The sequence below is a fragment of the Talpa occidentalis genome, unplaced genomic scaffold, assembly GCF_014898055.3.
Source record: "Talpa occidentalis isolate TD23 unplaced genomic scaffold, MPIMG_talOcc4v2.1 talOcc4.2, whole genome shotgun sequence".
In the NCBI taxonomy this organism is placed as follows: domain Eukaryota; kingdom Metazoa; phylum Chordata; class Mammalia; order Eulipotyphla; family Talpidae; genus Talpa; species Talpa occidentalis.
The window spans coordinates 2,948,154-2,968,576 of NW_023602073.1; the positions used below are offsets into that span (position 1 = coordinate 2,948,154).

Below are 20,423 nucleotides of genomic sequence, written 5' to 3' on the forward strand. Positions count from 1 at the left end.
GACCCTTTCTTGTGTTTCCCTGTATTCCTCCTGGAGCTGATTGATGTAATCCAGGTCTTTTTCCTTCACTCTTTGTTCAGAACATAGTCCCTTCCGCCGTTGCTGGCCGTGTCCTGAATGTGGTGTTTGTCTTAGTCAGTTCATACCTTGGGGTGAGTGGTCAGTGTGGAATGTGGTGGCCGAGGAAGTCCTTGATGTCACTCTCGCACCCACTCCCCCTTCAGGGGTCCCGAACACCTTCTGGTGTATTTCTTTGGCGCCGTGGTGATGCTGAGTGGAGAGAGACCCCAAATAACCAAAGCTTTCCTGATTAAAAGTGGGGGGAAATGAAGGAGTCACACTTCTGACCTCAAACTAAAGGTAAGGCGCCTCCCTGGTGGCCCAGGGGTTAAACACAGTGCTCTCCAACTACTGCAGCCACCGTGTACAAGTTGGATCCCCAGCAGGCCGGGAGCTGACTGACATGGCGTGGCTGACCTCTCCTGACTGGCCTGCTGCGCCCCTCAGCAGTGTATTTTGTCAGTCGGCCTGTTCTGTTCCCTGCTCTGTCTCTGGTGAATCCTCTCAACCCCGGCATCTCTGGCCTGTACCCCAGCTCTTGTGTGCATAAATAAACAAATCTTAAATATTTGTTAAACGAGCATTTTGGAAAGCCAAATAATTGAGCTAGAGTTACTTTATCAAATTCCCAGTTATAAATTAACCTGACTTGCGATATCATCATTTTGAAGAACACCAATAAATATGTGTAGATTCATGAAACAAATCTGTAAAAACGTGGATGTGTGCAAGATGATGTGGGCCATCCCAAGAGACAGAAAATACACCGAGACAGGCCAGGAGGAGATGCGCCCCTTCTCACGAGCAGGGATGGGCGTCAAGTCCTCTCGGCCGGGAGAGGTGGCGTTTCCAGCTTGTGTCCTGAGACTCTCGTGGGCTTGGCTGTGGGACCGACATGTGGCTAAGGTGAGGTGATTGTGGCCTCTCATGCCGTCCTTAGGAAAGAGCTGGTGGGTGCCGTCCTCCTGCGGAGAACTGGGGTGGAGGATTCGACGCTGTTCGGGGTGCTGTCTTGTGACTTTTCGCACCCTGCTCGCCGGCCTTTCGGGGTGAGCTGAGAAAAAGTGTGGAGCACACGTGAGGTCTGTGATGATGTCCCCAGCGCTAGCCGCGGTCCCTGCTCAGTAACCCGGGAAACTTTTCCCTCTGAGGTGAGCCCTGTGCCGGCTACGGCGGCTCCCGACCCTCCAGGTACACTGTCCGGGGCAGCCCGGGCGGCCGCCTCCCTGGGCCTGAGTCCCGAACTTACAGGGGGAGGTTCCTGTGGCTGGGGATTGGGGGTGGGGGGGAGAGTTGGGGTGCGAAGGAAGCCCCGACCTTGGCTGGGGCCTGCGCCCGTCCGGGCAGAGGCGGCCCCGGCACCGTCACCCTCGGGGTCTCGCACTGTTGGGGGCACTCCTTGGCTGGTCGCACCGCGCCCGGGTCCCTGGTGGGACCGTCCCCCCCTTGCGCCCCCGTGACCCGCGTGTCCTCCCCACCCCCCCCCCCCCCCCCCCCCCCGCCGCGATGGTCTCGGCGCCTTCGGAGCGTCAGCCCGTCCCTGACACGTCCTCCCCGCGAGCCGGGTTCCGAGCTGGCGGCGCCTCCTCCCAGGTTCGTGGTCCTCCCTCGTCCACCCAGGGGTGCTGTTCCTTCGGTTCTATGTCTGTCACTTGCCTCCTCCGTCTTCTCGGGGGGTGTGACGTCGAAATTGGGAATTTAAAAAGGCCTATTGTTACAGGAGGGGGGGGACCGCAAAGCCCCCAAAATATCCGCTCTAGAAAGGGTCCGCCATCTGCTGCATCCAGAAAAAGCATAAAAAGGGGCTTCCCCGGTGGCGCAGCAGCGGAGCGCTGGGTTGGGAAGCTGCCCGCAGCCTTATAACGCTGGTTTGATCCCCAGCTGCTCCCGGCCACCGGAGAAGGGTCCCACATGGCGCGCAGACCTCTCCTGCCGCCCGCTGCTCCCCTCAGCAGTGTACTTCGGTCTTTCTGCCTGCTCTGCTCCCTGTTCTGGCTCTGGTGAATTCTCTCACCCTCCCATACTTCTGAGTGTACCTAATGCTTATATAAAAAAATAAATAAATCGTTAAAAAAAAAAAAAGAAAGACAAAGCATACATTTAAAAAGATCTGGCCAAGCATCTTGAGGAAGGGATGGTTGCTGGAGCCCCGCGGGCAGGAGGGGAGCGGCTGAGCCCTTTACCTTGGGACCAGGGCTGCTGCCCCTCTGGTGGCCCAGGCTGTGGACACGGAAGCAACAGCATTTTGCTGTCCCCAGTCCCTGCGTGCAGAGCCCCTCAAGCCTCTCAGCGCCCCAGTTTCTGCGCGACCCGTCTCCTCGGGCCTAGGGCCTCGCTGTTGATGGAGGAGCAGGTGAGTCCTGGGTGGGGGGCGTGGGAACACCCCCATGCGGCTGCCCGCGGAGAAGGTCCTTGCTGGCCCTGCCGGGGCATTGCAGGTGGGAACCGGGGGGCTTGGCTGGCGTCTTCCCGGGCCCGGAGGACCCTGGTGGTCAGGCTTCATTCCTGAGCTTGACCCTCCGTGTCCTGCCTTTGCGGACAGGTCTCCCGGTGTGTCGTGCCAAGTGGGTTCACCTGGGGTGGGTGCACCGGGCCTGTCATCCCCACCCATGTGTTCATCTCAGGGACTCGCCTCTGGGGTTGGGGACCGCGGGGTGACATAGTCCAACGCTGTCGCCCCCCCCTTCCTGTCTGACTGGCAGGGGAGCACCCCGCCCCACCCTTTTCTGAATGGCTGCCCTGAAGGAAGGGGAGCTGGTCTCTCTACCCCACCGTGTGCCCTGGGGGCAGTTGATGAGGATCTAATCCGGGCTCCCAGCCTCTGCCCTCCAGAGAGGATCTTCAGGAAGGGAGACCACAGGGCCTCCCTGGGGAGCAAGGGTCAGACGCTGCTCTGTGAGGCTGTCCGCAGCCTCTGTAGTGCGAGTTTGGACCCAGCCAGGGAGCTGCCCACCTGGCGTGGCAGACCCCTGCAATCTCCCCGCTGCTCCCCTCAGCAGTGTTTCAGTAGATCCTCCTGTTCTGCTCCCCACTCTCTCTGGTGAATCCTCTCACCCCCCACATCTCTGGCCTGTACCCCAGTTCTTGTATGTATAAATAAAAAATGAGGAGATAAGCCCTCCACGTGATTAGGTCACGAAGGCCGGGAGGCAAAGTCCCTCTGTGCTCGTGCTTCTTCTCTAGTAAAGTAAATTCAAACTTTTTTTGAAAGAAAGTGGGTCCAGCAGCTTCCTGGGTGAAAATCTTCACTTTATTTTTTTTCCCCAAAGATTATTTATTTATACAAGAACCGGGATACAGGCCAGATGTACGGGAGGGTGAGAGGATCCACCAGAGCCAGAGCTGGGAACAGAACAGGTAGCCTGACGAAATACACTGCTGAGGCGAGCAGCGGATGAGGCAGGAGAGGTCTGTACGCCATATGGGACCATCGCCGGCTGGCCAGAGGTCAAACTGGTGCTGCAGAGGCTGCGGGCAGCTTCACAGCCCAGCGCTCAACCACTACGTCACCAGGAGAGGCCCCCAAATCAGGCTGCATGTTCACAATGAAGGGCAGGCTGTGGGTTCATAAAGACCGGCAGCTCCCCTCCTGGCTCCCCGTTGGCTAGTTGCTTTGGCAACTATCAGTTCAAAAATCACATCTGATAGAATGAAAGTCTCCCAGTAATTTGAGCAGAGGCCATGCCAGGGACTGTATTGATTCAGGTTGTCCTAAATTGCCTTCTGAGTGGAAACATTTTTTTCTAGCTGGCGTGCAAGGCTGTGATTGAATAGGAAGGGAAACCAGTGGCTCTATGAGTTTCATTTTTCTAAATTGTTGATAATGTAAGTTGGGCTATTCCTCAGATTTTCATTTTAGGTTTCTCCACCTAGCCATGGTATTTGGGGGGTTTCACCCGCGAGGCCTCTGAGCTCAATGTCTAAAACAAGAATTCTCATTTGAGGGTGGGGTATGTAGAAAGAAAATCGACTTTTAGAAAACCATGAAAAATATTTTCGTAAGTTTATTCTAGTTTTATCTACTGCAATGCGTGTAGTAGGTAGATAAAGAAATGGGAGGAATAAAGCCCGAGATAGTTGACTTTTTAAAACAAAACTCACTGCGAGTGGGCTTGGGATACACATTAGTGCTCCATTGGTCCTAGTTTCTGTTTAACTTTAAGAATTAAGGGAAAATTCCTTTCTCTTTAAGATTTCTGTTTGTTGTTTGTACTTGGAATGAGTTACCAACATTTTATCAGAGGCATGGCCAAAGATGGTTATAGCTAGCTCAGCCAGTCACAAAACTGCTGTCGGTTTATTCTCGAATGCGTTCTCTAGCAGCTACCATACCAAGTAGCCCCAAATAAACAGGAATGAACTAGCAGGAGTCGACTATGGTGCCTTCTGGCTTATGAAGAGTTTTCTTCTACTTGGGACTTGGCTCACCTGACATTCAACTGTTATCTTTAACTGTAAAGTAAAAGACTTTCCTCCAGTTAGCCCTTGCCTTAAATGGCCACATATCCATGCTAAAGGACTTGGCCCAGGGATGTATAGAGCCTTTTGTTCCCAGAAGTTTTTTCACTTGTTCATGTAAGGCCAAATGTTGACTTGCTGCCTTTGGCAGAGAACTACTAATTTTATAAGAAATGTAATATTTATATCACGCACTGCCATTTGTCATCAAACTGGTTATTCGGTGATTGACCAGTATTTGCAGTTTTACTTTTAAATGCCTATTTTAGCAATGGTAGAAACTAGCCATAAACAAATGAGGAGACTCTGGCAGGAGTCAGCTAACGAGATTCCTGATTTTTCAGAAATCTGCCCCATGCCCCGACTTTTGTCAGATGACATGAGTAGCATGGTCCCCGTGATCTTTCTATTCAGGCCCTTCTGAACTGGTCTGATGTTCTTGCATTCAGCATTTCACCCACCCATTTAGACAATCAAGTTGCAACAAATCCTTGCCGCCATTGGGAACATCACAACACACACATAACATTCTCACATCTTATAATCCGGTAGTACACCTAAGAGCAGTTCTGAACAGTGAGGAAGGGAGAGCACTTAGTCAAGGCTCAAAGTCTCAAAGTACCAGCTGCTCAAATGTAAAATGTGCTGATGAATTTTTTCCATCGGGGTGGCCTGGAAGGCAGTCCTTGATGAAGACTCCACTGTCCTAAGTTTTAGATCCAATGCAGGAACTAGTAGTTCCTTCCTAAATCTGGAATTTCTTTGTGATGTTGGTTTCTCTCATATTAGGCCCATTTCTTGTTTTGTAGACCAGGGATTATATTTTCTCCTGCTAGATCAGTGTTGCTTCCACAGTTTGTGGGTACTTGCTTGATAAGAACGCATGCATTATACTACAAGTCATTCAGGTTTTTGTTTACTGGTCAAAGAGAAGTCTGTGTCCTGTCATGCCCATGTATCCCCCACCCTCTCCTGCTGCACACAGAGACACACACAACCAGTTTCCAGTTTTACTTCCTGCTGCTTTTCTCCTATGCCTTTTTAGCACCTGTTGTGACAAGTCTGGGTGGATCAATACGAAAAATGACATGACTGCAGTAATTGTCATGAGAATGAATTACACATATATACACATATACAAAGTATGTCGAATTTTGTGTAGAAATGAAGAGAGATAACTTCACCTCATTCCAAGTAGTAGGCTCCCACTTTATTAACCCATGTTTACCTTAATCTCTCCTAAGCAGAAAAGATCCCTCTGCCTAGATATACCTGGGCCGTCTCTACATTTGGCAGCTGCAGTGGCCCCTGCCAGCAGACTTTCCAAGAATTCTAGAGAACAGATGACAAAGAATTGTAGCTAACTCACAGTCAAGTAGATGTAGTATGGCGTGTGTGACCAAAACTTCTACATTCTAAAAAAATGCTGATGCACAACATTCAGAGTCTGTTGTCATGTTCATTCAAGTTCAGGCTTCCTCTTGGACAATCGCTGAGTCTACATCTGCTGGGTGAATTCCTGTGAGGTGACTTGATCTGTGACTGCTTCTGCGGCAGGAATGTGGCCCACCAAGGCTGTGCAAAATGAGATCACCATATCGAAGTTGGTGTTTGGACTTCCTCTAAATGCTGTCCTAATTCTGGAAACACATTTCTTTCCTGATTTTACTCAAGTTCTGTCTTCTTTGATCCAACCAAACTCTCCCTTCGGCCATGATTGAAAATGAAACACTAAAAAATGTTAGAAGCACTTCTTAAGCAATTACAGATTAATTCATTTCTGGATCAATATTTGTGCTCAAATTTGATGGGGGTTCAACTCCAGAATTATGTTCTAGAACATCTAAGTATGTAAGTCCCATGGTCTCTGACCTGTGCACAGTGGCAATCAATGCTTTGGAAGAAGGATATAGTGGACAATTTTCAAGAACGCCAAGGGGTCCTTAGTAACAGCAGCTGATAGGGACTATGTCCACAAAGCCTGCGGGCGCTTAGTAGTCCTCAGTCTTGAATTCCCCCAAATTCTAATATCCTTTTAGAGCACACTGAGGGGTGGAAATCGACAAGGGCTATCTGAGACTGCCTTGGGCGTGGTGAATCACTGGGGACCCCAACATCAAGGACCAGCAGGAACAGTAGCTAAAGAGATTATTGGAGGGAACAAGACCTGTGACCCAGTCTTTCTAGGTCTGAGACTGCTCACCTGGAATATGGGAGTTCACAGGGGAGCCTGGAGAAGTCGGTCAGTCTTCAGTGTGCCGGCCTAAGGAATCTGGACTTGACATTTAGGTTTCCTCAGGCACCAAAGAGTATCTGGGAAGACCAGCTGGGAATCAGTCTGGCTTTGAAGTGCTAGAACTATATGCATTAGAGAGGAAGCAAGTTGCAGGGAAGGGATGAGAAAAGAGCATCCCTGGGGCCTCCCAGGTGGCACAAGGGGTTAAGCACCGCACTGTGATGTAGTCCGCAGCCACTGCAGCACGATTTTGATCCCCGGCCAGGGAGCTGACCCACAGGTCGCAGCAGACCTCTCCTGACTCCCCTGCTGCTCCCCTCAGCAGTGTATTTCAGTAGATCCGCCTGTTCTGTTCCCCACTCTGTCTCTGGTGAATCCTCTCATCCCCCGCATCTCTGGCCTGTACCCCAGCTCTTGTACGCATGGATGGATAAATCTTTAAAAAAAAAAAAAAAAAAAAAGAGGATCCCTGGAGGTAATGGGAAGCAGCATGGGCCCTAGAGGGAAGGAGCTAACTTGGAGTCCATGCCAAGGGTAAATGAATAAGGGAGAAACAGATGAAAGGCACATCTGAGACATGGAAGATTATGGCGATAAGTAAGCATTATATGAGATGTCTGGAATATGGTTCCTCTCTGGTCCTAAGGGGCCGCTTTCCCCTCTGCTAAGGGATGGAGACATTTGGACAAGTCCTTCCAACGTGAGAACCTGGTCGCCTCCTCACAGGGATGTTCCCTTACTCGTGGAAATGAGTCTCACAAAAGGGCAACCTCCACCCGCCTGTCGGAGCCCCTCCATCTGACTCCCAGGAGCGCCCAGTAAGTGTAATCCTCCTGTCACAGAGGCGCCTTGTAGAGCTGCAAGTGTCCTCCCCAGGGGCCACACAGGCTCACAGCCCTGCATCTGATTAATGCACGTGCTGGGTCAGCTCAGCCTCTTGGTCATGACCAGATGGAAATTTAGCTATCAACTCCCCGTCTTTTTCGTCCTCCATGATACTCCCCTGGTGAGGAGGGGAGGCCGTTGGCCCCTCACCTTCCTGTGCCGGGCCTGTCCGCCCCAGCCTTGCTGTGTGGCTCAGCCTGCTGCCCAGTGAGTATATTTCCCCCAAATACCTGACTCCCCTTCAAGCTTAATTTATTTAAAAGATTCATTTTTATTTATGTGTGCGTGTAAGAGGTGGGTGCAGGCCAGATGTACGGGGGTAAGAGGACTCTTAAGAGACAGAGTGGGGAGCAGAACATGCAGATCTGAGGTGCTTCACTCCTTGCGCCACGAGGGAGACCCCAGATATCCTTCTACTCTGGTGAATTCAGCTCACATGTCCCACAGTTCATAAAAGCTAACTGACTTCAGTTCCAGAATACTTTCACTGTCTCTCCTGCCTTACTGCCGGGGACTCTGCCTGGCAGCCTGCTCTCTGCAGGTCAGTTATCATGGCGAGTGCTTTTTATTTTCTCACTATATGACATCTGCTGTTGTCTCATCCTCATGACAGTGTGATTGACAAGGAAGAGCTCAGCGTTTGGGTCCTCAGTGACGTGTAACCCAATACTACAAAATGCTGGTTTTCCTTCTCTTGTACCGTGTCAGCGTTCAGAGGGTTTTCACACCGCTACGTAGCACGTTATTCCACGTATGTGTCTATTCTACCTGCCAACCAGGTGATAAGCTCTTCAAGGAGATTTTATTCATCCTTGTGTTCATAGACTCAAAGATATTTCCAAATTTGTACGGTAAACTATCGTGGTTCTTTTAGGAGCGAATGGGTTAATCTAGAGGTAAGACTATTTCTCCTGAGAACCGTTCACAACACAGTGTAGAGTAGGAAGATGGTTCCTCCTGTACAAGCGCACAAGGAGCGTGTACACTGTTGCTGTGTGACCCAGGCTGACGGCCCTGAAATGAGGAGAAATGTTCCCTCACAGGGGATGGTGTCATTGGAGGACGTGGCTGTGAACTTCCCCTGGCAGGAGTGGGAGGACCTGAATGATGCTCAGAGGACCCTGTACTGGGATGTGATGCTGGAGACCTGCAGTCACCTGCTGTCCCTCTGTGAGGAAGCTGCCGTGTAACACGAGTGCAAGTGCTGTTTTCTACACTGATTAAGTGTGCTCTTTCTTGTGAAATTGGGTGGTGGTGAGGTTGAACATGGCCAACAGACTAGATTGTGGGTGTTCGCCCTTTTTCTGAAAAGTTGCAGTTGACCTTCGTTGCACAGCTCTCAACACTGCTTTCGTTAGTCTTCAAAACTGAAGTTTAACTTGACTGAACCAACACTATTCCTCATCACAGGGCATGGTGTTACCGATCCTGAGGAGAGCATCAGGTCGGAGCAGGGAGTACAGCCATGGACTGTGGAGGAAGCCCCAGGCCAGGACCTCTTAGGTCAATCAGAGCTTGCCTGGCAGGAGGCTAGCAGGAGTCTGGGAGAGTGGCCAGTGATATTGGTCACACTGTCCTACTTTTCCAGTGTCCAAACCTTCAACAGTTTATCTGCATTTATCGAAGTGATTCTTTATTCAGTTTCCACTAAGCTCTGTCCTAGATGTCCTCCTGCTCTTTTTTTAACAGTTGTCAATGTTTTACTTCACCAGTATGCAGTCCCTGATACTGCAGGAAATTATTTTGCAGTAGTCACATTTTCTGTGTTCTCTCTATTAGTTTATTCTCACTGACTGTTTTCTTTAAGGTACTGATTAAGGCATTTGTTGTTTTTTAGTTTTTTTAAATTAATTTATTTATACAAGCACTGGGTACAGTCAGAAGCGCGGGAGGGTGAGAGAATTCCCCAGAGCCAGAGCGGGTAGCAGAGCAGGCAGAAGGACCAAAGTACACTGCTGAGGCGAGCAGCGGGCGGCTGGAGAGGTCTGCGCTCCATGTGGGACCCTCCTCCGGTGGCTGGGGAGCAGCCGCGAATCGAACCGGCGAGTCAGAGAGCGGGAAGCTTCGCAACCCAGCGCTCAACCGCTGTGCCACCGGGGAGGCCACATCTCAGTGTGGTTTTAATTGACATTTCTCTTACAATAAATTAAGGTGAACATTCCTATGTCTGTTGGACCTCGGAATTTTCTGTTTAGCAAAGTGTTTATTTCCTTTGCCCTTTTTTATTGACTCATTGGTTGGTTTTTCGCACTGCGTGGGATCGTTACAAATTTTGGAATGAACCCCTTGTCAGATGTGTTGCCTGTGTTCTGTTCTGTAGGATGCCTTTCTGTTTCTGTGCTGGTTTCTTTTGAGTTCTAAAAGCTTTTAGATTTGGTGTTGTCCCACTTGTGAAACTTGCTTTTGTTTCCCTTGGTGTTGGTGTTGTGTTCCCTCGTACATTTTGCAGCAAATGTCCTGTAGTGTACCCTTTTCTTTTCTTTCACTGCTTCATGCTTTGGGCTCTTATGTCCACACTTTTAATCCATTTGGAATTAGTTTTCTGTATGCAGTTTTTCTTTTAAAGATTTATTTATTTATGCATACAAGAACTAGGGTACAGGCCGGAGGTGTGGGGGGGGGTGTGAGAGGATTCAATATGTATCACAACCAGTGACAGTGTGGAACAGAACAGGCATACTGACTGAAATACACTGATGAGGGGAGCAGCGGGCGAGTCAGGAGAGGTCTGCTGCACCATATTCGTAGCTACCTACCTGGGGATCCAACTCATGCTGTAGTGGCTATGGATATCTTCATATGTTGTGCCACCAGGGAGGCCCTGTATGGAGTTTTGAATGGGTCTTGGTTCTTATTTTTGCAAGTCATTGTTCATGTTTCCCTGCGCCATTTTTTAAAAATATGTATTTTTTTTATGCATAGAAGAACTGGGGTGTAGACCAAATGTTCCGGGCTTGAGAGGGTTCACCAGAAAGAAAGTAAGGAGCAGAACAGGCAGATCCACTGAAATACACTGCTCGGGGAATCAGTGAGAGGGACTGGTGAGGTTGGCTGTGCCACATGGGGGTCAGCTCTCTGGCCTGAAATAGCCATGATAGCACTGACTCTTAACCCCTAGACCGCCGGGGGGGCCCATCCCAGTACTATTTATTAAAGAGGCTGTCTTGTCTGAATTGTGTGATTTTAGCTCCTTTGTCCAAGATTGAACTCTTCATATTTATATCATTTGCTCTCTGGGTTTTTAGTTGGCTTTCATTGCTCTGAGTTCTGGTTTTGTTCCAGTAAAATAATGTTGTGATTACTCTTGGTGTTACATATATTTTGAAGTCAAGAAATGTGATACTCCATTTTCTTCTTTACTCCCAAGATTTTTTGCTATTTGGGACCTTCTGTGGGTTCATATAAATGTGGGGATTGTTCTATTTCCTTATAAAAACATCCTTGGTATTTGGTAGGTATTGCATAAGTTTGTAAATTGCTCTAGACAATAAGGCCATTTATGATGTTCATTCTCCCCACCTTGGAGGATGGGACATCTTTGTATTTCTCTGTGTCTTTTATTTCATTTAATAGAGTTTTTTAATTTTCGGGGTTCAGGTCCCTCACATCCGTTTTTTTTTTTTTTTTTTTTAAGGATCATTCATTCTTTTTTATTTTAATAGAGGCATGTGTTTTATTTATTTATTTATTTGTTTGTTTGTTTGTTTTGTTTATACATGCACTGGGTACAGTCAGAAGTGCGGGAGGGTGAGAGCATTCACCAGAGCCAGAGCAGGGAGCAGAGCAGGCAGAAGGACCGAAGTACACTGCTGAGGGGAGCAGCGGGCAGCAGGACAGGTCTGCGGGCCATGTGGGACCCTCCTCCGGTGGCCGGGGAGCAGCCGGTGATCCATCTGGCGCTGCAGAGGCTGCGGGCAGCTTCGCAACCCAGCACTCAACTGCTGTGCCACCGGGGAGGCCCCATCACCTCCTTTCACTTGAATGGTACAGTCACAGTTATTTCATTCCTTTCCGTGTGAATGTCAATGGAAATGTCAGTCATTTCACACACGTTCTCTCTCATAGCTTGTTTATACTTCCAAAGAAATGAACCAAAAATGTTATCATGTATTGAATTGTAGTAAAATTTTAAAGTAGTTGAACCTATATAATTAATTTTTTGAGAAATAACACTCATAAACAGTAGCTTTTATTATAATGGATTCCATGTTGTATGTCTACCTAGTGGGTTTGAAGTATGCACATAGTATCACCCACAGCTCTGTTTCCTTCATAGTATTGGAATAATCTTGAGTTCGTTGACAAGACTACATTCATCCATGTAGTGTGTATGTGGTCCCATTTTTAGTAAGTGAAACGTAACATTATGTACTGTGTCCTGTGTCTTTCCCTTTTTAACCAAACCATTCTTGTCGGCTACAAAACCTGCTGTGCTCATTCATTTCAGGTCCTCTCTGATTCATTTTAGCTCAGATCTGTAGGGAAAACTGTGGTCTGTAATTTCGTGGGTATTTGAGGAAATGGTTACGTAAAAGATAAAGTTTATTAAAAGCTCAGAGAATTTTATCTGGTTTATACATGAGTCTAATGAAAGCTGTGGGAATGGGGTCTCCCTGGTGGGGCAAAGGTTAAGCACAGCACTGTGAAGCTATCCGCAACCTCTGCAACACGAGTTCGATCCCTGGCAGGCCAGGAGGCTGCCTTCATGGCGCAGCAGACCTCTCCGTCTAATCCGCTGCTCCTCTCAGCAGTGTACTTCAGTCAGTCTGCCTGTTCTGCGCCCCACTTTGTCTCTCTGGTGACTCCTCTCACCTCCCGCACCTCTGACCTGTTCCCCAGTTGTTGTATGCATAAATAAAAAAAAGTCTTTAAAAATATGATCGTTTTTGATGTTGTCACTTTGCTTAGTATTTGATCATTAACTACAATTTCCTTTCAGTCTTTCATCTCCTTTTCTACTATGAATTTTCCAGTTGTACTGTCTCCTTCTTGTACAGATAATGTGCCCTGGGTCCGATTTGAAGTCACTGAAATTATAGCGTCTACGGTGGTTTCGTGGGCATATGTGATCCTCTGGGCTCAGTGGGTGCATTAGACTGTTCCTGTGTAAACATGGATGTCCCTGCATAAGGGCTTTCTTCTTTCTCAGAACCAGGTCTCCCCCTTTTTTTAAAGATTTATTTTATTTACTTATACATAAATTGGTGAGGTTTGGGCCAGAGGTGAGGGTTTGGGGTGGTGAGATGATTTACCAGAGACAGAGTGGGGAGCAGAACAGGCAGACTGACTGAAATACACTGCAGAGGGGAGCAGTGGATGAGACAGGAGAGGTCTGCTGTGCCATGTTAGTAAGTTTCCTGTCCAGGGATCAAACTTGTCCTTCAATGGTTGTCATAGCTTCATAGTGCTGAGACTGAACCCCTTGTGCCACCATGGGGCACCTCAAAACTCTCTTTTCGCCTTCTGTCCTATTTAGAGTTCTGCTGGTGGCCATGTAGTAACTGTATATTTTGATTTCAAGAACCCTTGACCTGCAGAGATATGGCCATCGAATTCTCACACAAGGAGCAGGAGGGCCTGCACCAGCTGCAGTGGAAATTGTACAGGGACGTGATGCTAGAGACCTACAGAAATGTGGTGTCCTTGGGTGAGGAGAATATCCCTCTAGATTTCCTCGTCTGCCCTCAGTGTTTTCTGTACCGCGTGTGGATGTGCTCCAGGGATGCCCAGAATTGTCGGATACATTTAGGCCCCTATTTTAAAGAAGAACAGTGTGGGTTTGTTGGAAAGTCTCATGATGTTTCATCATGGCTTAAATTTCTCCTGTCTTAGAATGATCTGCAGCCTGCTTTCTATATGAGTGCTCATTCAAGAAAGTATGTGACTTAAGCGTTATTGCTACAAGCAAAATCCCAGCTTCTCTATCACATTGCTAGGACTCAGAGGCCTAGAAATGGTTCTTAGGATGTGAAAATTTCAATGATTTGTGGTAAAGGTGCTGTCAGAAAAAGTATTTGCAGTGATTCTTTTCCAGAACCTTCTATGCTGTCCCCCTAGTGTGCACAATACTGTACTGGGAATTTGAGAATCTTCAGGACATCTCATATCACCTGTCCTAATAAACAGGTCTTGCTGTGTCTACGCCCGAGCTGGTCATCTTGTTGGAGCAAAAAAAATGGAGCCCTGGGATGTGAAGAGAAGTGCAAATCCCGTCCTCCTCCTAGGTAGGTGGAATGAATCCAGCAGAGGACACAGCTGGTCCACAGGAAAGCATCCTAAATGTCTGGGAAGCTCTGTTTCAGGGGTTGTAGACATGCTCCTATTTTGTCTTGGAGTCTTAGTCTTGCTCTCCCTGGGGGTGTCTTCTCTCTGACACTTGAGGCCTCTGCCTTTCCTTCTTACGGAATTGAACTTAGGTTTTGTCCATTTTGTTGATCTTTCAAAATCCAGACTTCCTTTCATAGAAAAGCACCTGCTCTTTGGCCATAATGTGCTATTTATGTATTTCTTATTTTTTTCAACGTCCTCCTTTCTGCCAATATGGAGCTAAAATTATTCTTTTTCTAATTCCTAGAGGTGTGAAGTTTTGTTGCTCAACTGAGATCTCTCTTATTGCTAGTGTAATTGTTTAATGCTTTATATTTACCTCTTAGTACTGTTTTCTCAATCACATGTTTTGGGGAGTTTTCTTTGTTGCAACGTTTTCTCAGTATTGCTTTTTTGGAGCCGATTCCCGCCGGGGCGGGCGGGGGCGGAGGCCGCTGGCGAGAACGCCCCAACCTTTCCGGGGTTTCCCGGGTGCGGCCGCCCGGCCCTGTCCCCGGACGCTACCGGGGTCCCCGAGGCGGGGGTTTAGGTAGCGCGGGTCCGCCTGTGCGCATGCGCGCTGACTCCTCTGGACCCCGCCCCCACCCGAAAGTCGGGCGGTGAGGGAGGGGAGAGCCCGGCGGCGTTTCTCGGGTTGGGGGGCCCTGGGCTCGATTCGCGCACCCGAGGTGGGGCGGGAGAGGCCCGCGGGTTGCCGGGGTAGGCGGCCCCATATCGGGAAAATGGGTTTGCAGGGCGGGGTTGTGGGGGGGAGTTCCTGGGGCGTTAGGGGCTTGTGGACTGAATTTTCCGGGCGCGCTGAGCATTCCCCCCCAGGCGGCGTCCTGCTGGCTGCTGCATTCCTGCCTCCCACCTGCACGTGCGCACCCAGGGGATGCATCGCTGTCGGGTGTCCACGGAGCGGAGGGCGGGAAGGGCGTGGAGCCTCGGCCGGGATGTCCTGGCAGAACAGTGCGTTCGGGGCGTCGTCTCGCTGGAAGTCGAGTCCACACTCTGCAGCGACTCCTCAGCTCTGAGACGGTTGCTCCTGCGTGACCGTGGCGCAGGCAGTGGGCAGTGTCACCTTTTACTAAGTTGTGGTGAACCGTCCACCCAGGCTCTGCCGCGCGTGGACTCGGGGCCGTTCCTGCCCTGCTAGGAGTGTCACCCGCTGCCACACGCGGTGACTCTCTGGTGTCTCCAGGCAGCGTGTGGCGGGCTCTGGCCAGGAGACTCCTGGACCCCGGCAGCTGCCTCCGTCCTCTGTGCTGGACCCCAGCGCCCCCCAGCGCCGCTCCCGAGCCCTCGCGCGTCTGTGAGAGCAGCGACCATGGACGAATCTCTGGTGAGTGGCGTGTTGGCTTCAGCTCGCGGTGCATTGACTATGCGAGTTCATCACGGACATGCACATTAGAAACATAGTTTTCTGCAGGGACACATTCCTCACCAGGGAAAGGTGTGGCCTAGGTCCAGGCCCTTCCCATGTCCAGCGTGCATGGAGATGGGGCTCTGCCCTTGGTCTCCCGCAGCGCAGAGTCTGTACCCGTGTCCCCGTTGATGACGCTGAAGGTGTGGCCTGTGGCTCTTCACCCCGCTGGACAGAAACACTTCCCAGCTCTGCGCTGCTCAGGTGCGGGGTGAGGGATGGGAGGAGGATGGGGCCTGAGGACGCGTGTGCACATGGGGGTGAAGGAGCCACGAGTCGTTTAAAAAGGACAACTGAATTTTTAAGGCTTCTGTGCAGTTGCTGAAATCCTGTCCTGTGTCCCAGGCCACTCTCGGAGACTTTCATGCAGGGGTCAGTCTTGGCACCTGTGACGTTGAGTCCACTTGGGCGTCCTCACATCCCTGCCTCTGCTCTTCTCTCAGGGGGTCTGCAAACCCCAGGCGTCCAGCAGGCTCTTCAGAGTCTTTTTTTCTGGCGGTTGTTTGCACTGCTCCTGGGCATTTCTCCTTGGTGTGGTCTGCATGCATTTCTAGTGACGCTTCCCAGCACCCTAAGTTGTTCCCCAGTCCAGTGACACTCTCCAGCCTTTGCTTTCCCCAGGTTCCTGCCATGTTTGAGAACACCGTGTGTGACCTTGGGGAAATTCCATTTTTTATAATTGTTTTAAAGCTTTTTTTTTTTTAATAGAGGCATGTTTTATTTATTTGTTTGTTTGTTTGTTTGTTTTGTTTATACAAGCACTGGGTACAGTCAGAAGCGCGGGAGGGTGAGAGAATTCACCAGAGCCAGAGCGGGGAGCAGAGCAGGCAGAAGGACCGAAGTACACTGCTGAGGGGAGCAGCGGGCGGCAGGAGAGGTCTGCGCGCCATGCGGGACCCTCCTCCGGTGTCCAGGGAGCAGCCAGGGATCGAACCGGCGCCGCAGAGGCCGCGGGCGGCTTCGCAACCCAGTGCTCAAGCGCTGTGCCACTGGGGAGGCCCTGTTTTAAAGCTTCTTATACTTTTTTCTCTTTTACTTATTTTCCCTCCTCGATCTGTCATTGACATGTGGAGCATTAAAAGCCTTCTGCTCAAATAGTTGCCAGTTTTTTCCTAGACTCCTAATGGGTTTTGCCCTACCCCTTTTTTCCCACTCTACCAGACCACCCTGGCCCATCCCCATCTGCCTCCCTCCCTAACTTCTCCACCCTTTCCCCTGTTCCCTCTGGTGGTCATCTTTACCTTCACATGTCCCTGTTCAAGTTTGATTCAAGTATTTTGCCTGTAAATGTTTTTTGGGTATTTATTTTCCACAGATGAGTGAAGCCATCTTATATGTGTCTTTACTTTTTGGCTTATTTCACTCAAGAATAGCACCTCCCGGAACCTCCCTGGTAGCACAAGGGATTGAGATGCAACCGATGGAGCTGTCTGCAGTCTCTGCAGCACAGGTTCCATCCACCGGGCAGCCAGGGAGCTACCCACATGGTACAGCAGACCTGACTGGCCTGCTGCGTCCCTCAGCAGTGTATATCCGTCAGTCTGCCTATACTGTTCCCTGTTTGTCTGCTATATCCTCTCACTCCCCTCCCCCACACCTCTGTCCTATACCCCAGCTCCTGTATGCTTGAATAAATAAATCTTTTTTAAAAAAAAACAGACTATCACCTCCTTGCCCACCCATTTTATCCTCAGTGTGACCCTTTGCTCCTTCCTCACAGCCCTGCAGTGCTCCCCTGCGTGTGCTCCACCTTTCCTGCCCTGCCTCTGGTGAAGGGATGTAGGTTGGGCCATGACTGGGCAGTTGGGAACAGAGCTGCTCTGCTCCCGGGTGGGAGTGTCATATAGGTAAGATTGAATTGGTGTTATTTTTAATTCATTCAGACACATTTGTAATTGTATAGTGGACTTTTATTTACACCAAAGTATTACTGAAAAGGAGGCGTTAACTTTATTAAAGAATGATTCCTCTATTCTCAGTCATTTCATTTTTTTAAAATTTTAAGATTTATTTATTATTTATTCAAGCACGGGGTACAGTCAGAAGCACTGGAGGGTGAGAGAGTTCACCAGAACCAGAGCGGAGAACAGATAAGCAGACTGAGAAAGTACAATGCTGAGGGGAGCAGCGGGCGGCATGAGATGTCTGCGTACCATGTGGGACCCTCGCTGGCGGCTGGAGATCTAACTGGCGCTGCAGAGGCTGCGGGCAACTTCTTGACCCAGCAGTCAACCGCTGCGCCACTGCGGATGCTCATGTTTCTTCACTGTAGGAATCGAGATCATGAATATTATTTGATGCTGTTGCCAGAAGAAATCTTCACTGGCACATGATGAAAGTGCAGGTGAGTTTTCATAACAGGGCGTAGAATTCTTGCCCATTCACATTAGCTGAGTCAAGCGTCTCTGTGTTGAACAGAGTGACTCTGGGATCCCGGTATCGGACAAGATGCTTCTTAAATGCCAAAATCTTGATTTTGACAAAAGAGCACACAGTGGTTTCTGAATGTCTTATTTGGACTATATGTGAGCTTAACGTATATTTTAATAAAGCTGATTTCCTTTTTAATGTGGTCATCCTGATGCGTACTTGATAACAGTTGTTGATCCTCAGTATTAGCCTCTCCCTCCATTTCAAAACTAGGTAACAGGGGAACAGCAAGCGGGTTGTCTGCACAGTGTCATTTATCACTAGCAGGCTCTGTTCTCAGATACCTTATATCTCAAATAGTTTTGATGAATTTTGCAACAACTACACATTCTTTTTGTTAGTAACCCTGGACATTGTCATGAGTGTATAGAATATAATGTAGGATTATTTTTAAGAATTTTGCCTGACACTCCATGATATTGGTGCTTTGCCATCCATTTTTGTACGTAAACTATGGGGACTGAAGTGACACTAGACCCCCTTTTAGAGGTTCCTGCTATACTCTCCATGACACCCTTCAGGATCACAAGGAAATATAAATTCTTCACATGACTTCACATGCAGACATTGGCATGCCTCCCTATCTCTGTGGGTAAAATCTCCACAGAGCTGACAATAAACAATACTTAGTTACATTCATTAAGTAATACCTAATGTATTTCTCCTTTGAGTTTACCTGGAGTGGTACAGTCTTCAGGACCTTTGTAACACTGAAGTTAGGGACCTTTTCATGGCCTACAAACACACACATGGTCACGGTTTGGATGTATTTTGAATCCAACACGTACATTAATTGAGACATTACTCAGGAATGACAGTGGTTGGAAAGGAAGTGCGTGCTTGTTCATGTTGTGTGCAATGGGAGAGCAGGATGTGCATAGGGAAGCATGTCCTGATGTTCTGGTGTGGGAAGCAGTTGCCTATTTTTAGGAGAAGAGGCGAATCCTTCTAAAGCGGGACTGTTTGTACGCGGTGTCTGGTGGGATGAGGCGTCCTCCATTCCATTTCGCGAAAATCAGGCGACTGTGAGCAGCTCCCACTAAGACCTTTTAAGAAATTGTATGGGGCCTCCCCGGTGGCGCAGCGGTTGAGCGCTGGGTTGCGAAGCTGCCCGCAGTCTCTGCAGTGCCGGTTCGATCCCCGGCCCCCGGGCGACGGTCCCACATGGTGAGGCAGACCTCTCGTCTCATTCGATGTTCCCCTCAGCAGTGTACTTCGTCAGTGTCTGTTCTGTTCCACGCTCTGGCTCTGGTGAATCCTGTACCCAGTGCTTGTATAAATAAATAAGTAAATAAAGAAATAAAAGAAATTGTATGAAGGGACTTTGGCTCAGCCCTGGCGGCCCAGCAGATTTTGGGGAGCAAGGTGATGCAGGGATGAATGGGGTGTTAGAATACCTTCTGCTGCCCACCTGGCAGGCAAAGACTAAACATGGAAATGCCTTACAAAGAGCTTGAAATAGATGGTTGGCCACGGAGTCGTACCTGCCTGAGGCTGCAGCTCTGAACTAGGAAGGAGTGGAGTGGTGAAGAACCCCATTTGGAATCCAATTATAGGATTCCACAAGGTCCCTATTTAAGGAAGATTTATTTTTATTTCTGCATGCAAGAACGGGAGTCTAGGCCCAAGGTTGGGGGGGGCGGTTTGAGAAGATTCACCAGAGACAGGGTGGGGAGCAGATGTACTGACATCCAGTGCTGAGGGGCGCGGCGGGGAGACAGGAGAGGTCAGCTGCGCCCTGTCGTCAGCTCCCTGGCCAGCTGGCGGGAGAGGGCAGTCAGACCTCAGTGGCTGGTGAGAGGGTGACAGCGCTGAGCCTTAACCCCTTCACCCCCGGGAGACCCTGTTCAGCTCTTTTTCATTGCAGCCCGGACCCAGTTCTCACCCCGCAGTTTTCAGGGGCCCGCCTACCCGTCCACTGTAACTCAACCTCTGCTCATGCCACCTCCAGGCTGCAAACCCAGCACACAGACGCCCGCGACGGGCGGCGCACGGGATTGTGGGAAATGTAGTCTCCTGAGCTCACGTGGGTCCAGGAAAAGGCTCTGGGCGGGGCCTCCGGGTTCTGCGCAGGCGCGGCCCCGCCCCACGGCGGGACGTACGGGGCCTCCACGTTCCGCGGCGTCACAGTTGAGCGCGGGCGTGTCTCGGGGGCCGGGCTCGTGGGGAGCTGAGGCGGGGCGAGGGCGGGGGCGGGGGGCTGGGCCTGCTGGGTGGGGAGCGGGGGGCCCGGGCGTGTGCGGTGGGGAGCGGAGGCGCCCGCCGCGTGGTGTGGGCAGTGGGGGTCCGGGGCGCGTGGGGTGGGGAGCGGATGGAGAAGCGTCGGGTGAGGCCTGAGGGCGGGCGTGGGGGAGCCCGTGCCCCTGGACGGCGCGGGGGGGCGCGGGTGAGGGGCCTTGGGGACCCCGCTCTGGACACGGGGAGCCCCTCACCGGACCCCTTCGCGCTCCCCGGAGTTCTGGGCGTGACGCCGGCGGCGGGTGGGTGAGGAAGCCTCCGCGTCCCCGCCTTTCAGACGCGCGGGGCGGGATGTCCTGGTCCTGACAGGCGCCCCGTGGCCGTTCCCGGGGTGTGGGGAGGGCGTCTGCATTGCAGCCGATTCCCGGGTGTGCCGGGTGTGAC

General features: G+C 50.3%; 2 protein-coding genes across 11 annotated transcripts in view; one reads left to right on the plus strand and one right to left on the minus strand.

Moving 5' to 3' along the window:
• Positions 1-20,423, minus strand: part of LOC119253347 (zinc finger protein 420-like) — a 316,892-nt gene that overhangs the window by 203,778 nt on the left and 92,691 nt on the right. The gene's annotated exons all lie outside the window — the stretch shown is intronic.
• The window catches only part of LOC119251621 (zinc finger protein 420-like), a 365,165-nt gene that overhangs the window by 125,546 nt on the left and 219,196 nt on the right, over positions 1-20,423 (plus strand). The window contains exons 5-10 of one of the 7 annotated variants that reach the window (XR_008552963.1): positions 1,001-1,109; positions 13,161-13,286; positions 13,766-13,863; positions 15,063-15,290; positions 17,092-17,218; positions 17,399-17,434. Coding sequence is in view for 5 of the 7 variants with exons in the window: in XM_054698279.1 (XP_054554254.1) it covers positions 1,001-1,109; positions 13,161-13,286; positions 13,766-13,863; positions 15,154-15,290; positions 17,399-17,704 (776 nt within the window). In the remaining 2 variants the exon portion in view is untranslated. Of the gene's footprint in view, positions 1-1,000; positions 1,110-13,160; positions 13,287-13,765; positions 13,864-15,062; positions 15,291-17,091; positions 17,219-17,398; positions 18,865-20,423 lie in introns of those variants that run through there. The other 6 variants (XR_008552964.1, XM_054698279.1, XM_054698282.1 and 3 more) reach the window with 6 other exon arrangements.